Genomic DNA, 1,865 nt, shown 5'->3' with positions numbered 1-1,865 from the left:
CCGTGTATCAAAATTGCATCTCCAGGCGAGTGTGTGAATTGACGCTGTACCTTGTATGTACATACCGGTGAACCAGTCATCGAGTTGCTCCTCTGTTGTAAAACAAACAAGAGGTGTATGACATAGCAACTAGATAGCCGTTTCGTATGCTGTTCTTTTGATTGTACATATCATTGTAGTAAAATTATTGGTACCTGGTCTGAGGTTTGAAGATGTATCGTATCCTCTGGCCCTAGGGCTGTAGCGTGGGTGGCCATCATATAAGTTCGATGAAGCTGCTTCTACCAGATACACTCAGTACTAAATCGTAAACTTCTTGTCAGTAGGCCAGTAGCTACTTACTTATCAGGTGAATAGCAATGCACTCGTTTAAACTTTAAGTAACCCGGAAAAATAAAGCGCAGAATCGTATCGGACTTGTATCTACAATTAAAAGTGCACTTCCGCTAATTTTGTATGCAACTACACTCAAGAGGGAAGAGGGTGGATTTTTTTTTGTTGAATTTTCGGCATAAAATAGGTAACCATGTTATTGTTACCCAATCAGATACCGATGCGACGAAATTGTGGTCCGGACTCCGAGTTCCCACTCTTGGGACTTGGTGATCTGAGATCGGCCGATCGCGCGAGTTTTACCTCTATTCTGAAATGCTCTCTCCTCTCGGACGAGTCTTGACTCTCGAAACCCGAAGCCCGAAGGTCTCGTTCGATTTATTATTTTTACTGCTGCATTTTGAAGTTTTAACCCCCTGCAGACGAAGTGGTGTCATGTTCAATTTTCAGAATGCTACGACTATTTTCAGTAAAAGGGAGAAAGCGAGAGGGTGACGCGACAGTCTTTGAGTGAGTCGCACAGCGAAGCTATTACATATAAATATGATAAATAACTTTTACGATTGCAATAAGCTTTTTTCAATGGGACAAAATCAAAGGTTGCCGCAATAAGGCAAAGTGAATATTATGACGGTCAGACTCGGAGTAGAGGTGAGAATCTGTGCACAATACTGACAGGACAAACGTCAACTTGTTGTGGTTAAGCGGTGGTATAGTATCAATACCGCACAAAGAGCCGCCGACATACAACGCAAAATTCATATTTTTAATAAATGAATCATCTATCGATATCCAAACGATTACAAGTATCTCGGTATTATCGCTAGACTATCTTGTGTGCATGAGCAGATAACTTGCATACAACGAGTACTCGCGTTGATTCACAAGCATATGTTGTGTAGAGTGGTAGAACTAGTCAGAAAACATAATCCTTCTCACAGAGAGTTCTTATTTGAAACGAGTATGTTCTCGTTGTTGCTTCCTAGTTGACATTGACGAGTGTAGGTTTAAGGTGATACCGACTGTTTTTATAATGTTTCAGCATTTTTTTTAGCTGCTGGTATAGTTGTGTGTCTTTTTTCAATTGTCCTCGTGCTGAGATCTCAAAAACCAAAACAGCTGTATTCCTACAGTCGACCCAGGTCGAGCTGAGATTTTTCTTTCAATACTGCTATGTACTGCAAATATCGCTGCCTGCAGCCCTGCACTGCTATTTCTTTTATATAAATGTCCCATTTCAGAAGGATGATATAAACACAACATAGAAAGCCACATCAAATCTGAACTCATAATGTCTCAGTGAGAGCGAAACTTGGTCCATGACCCCAGACTCCAGAGGAGGTCTGAAACTCTAGTCCGAGCTGAGGAGTCGAGGACTGTCAGAGCTGGGGTCTAAGACTAAAAAACTCGGTAGTTTTATCAGTCGTCTGACGTCTCTCAGAGACTCGTCAGACTCTCAGTCTCAGACTATTTACTGAGTACTGAGTACTGGTCTCTGTCTCTCTCTCTAGTCTTATGAAAACCTGAGAGTG

At 41.7% G+C, this 1,865-nt stretch overlaps 1 protein-coding gene across 2 annotated transcripts in view; it reads right to left on the bottom strand.

Moving 5' to 3' along the window:
* The window catches only part of SARC_01161, a 5,574-nt gene extending 5,160 nt beyond the window's left edge, over positions 1-414 (bottom strand). Inside the window, exon 1 of one of the 2 annotated variants that reach the window (XM_014305121.1) lies at positions 195-414. In XM_014305121.1, the coding sequence (XP_014160596.1) occupies positions 195-260 (66 nt within the window). In that variant the 5' untranslated portion in view covers positions 261-414. Of the gene's footprint in view, positions 1-65; positions 100-194 lie in introns of those variants that run through there. The other variant, XM_014305120.1, reaches the window with a different exon arrangement.
* Between the last annotated feature and the right edge of the window lie 1,451 nt (positions 415-1,865).

The sequence above is a fragment of the Sphaeroforma arctica genome (assembly GCF_001186125.1).
Source record: "Sphaeroforma arctica JP610 unplaced genomic scaffold supercont1.44, whole genome shotgun sequence".
NCBI classification, from domain to species: Eukaryota; class Ichthyosporea; order Ichthyophonida; genus Sphaeroforma; species Sphaeroforma arctica.
This window is presented reverse-complemented; position numbering and strand designations above follow the sequence as displayed.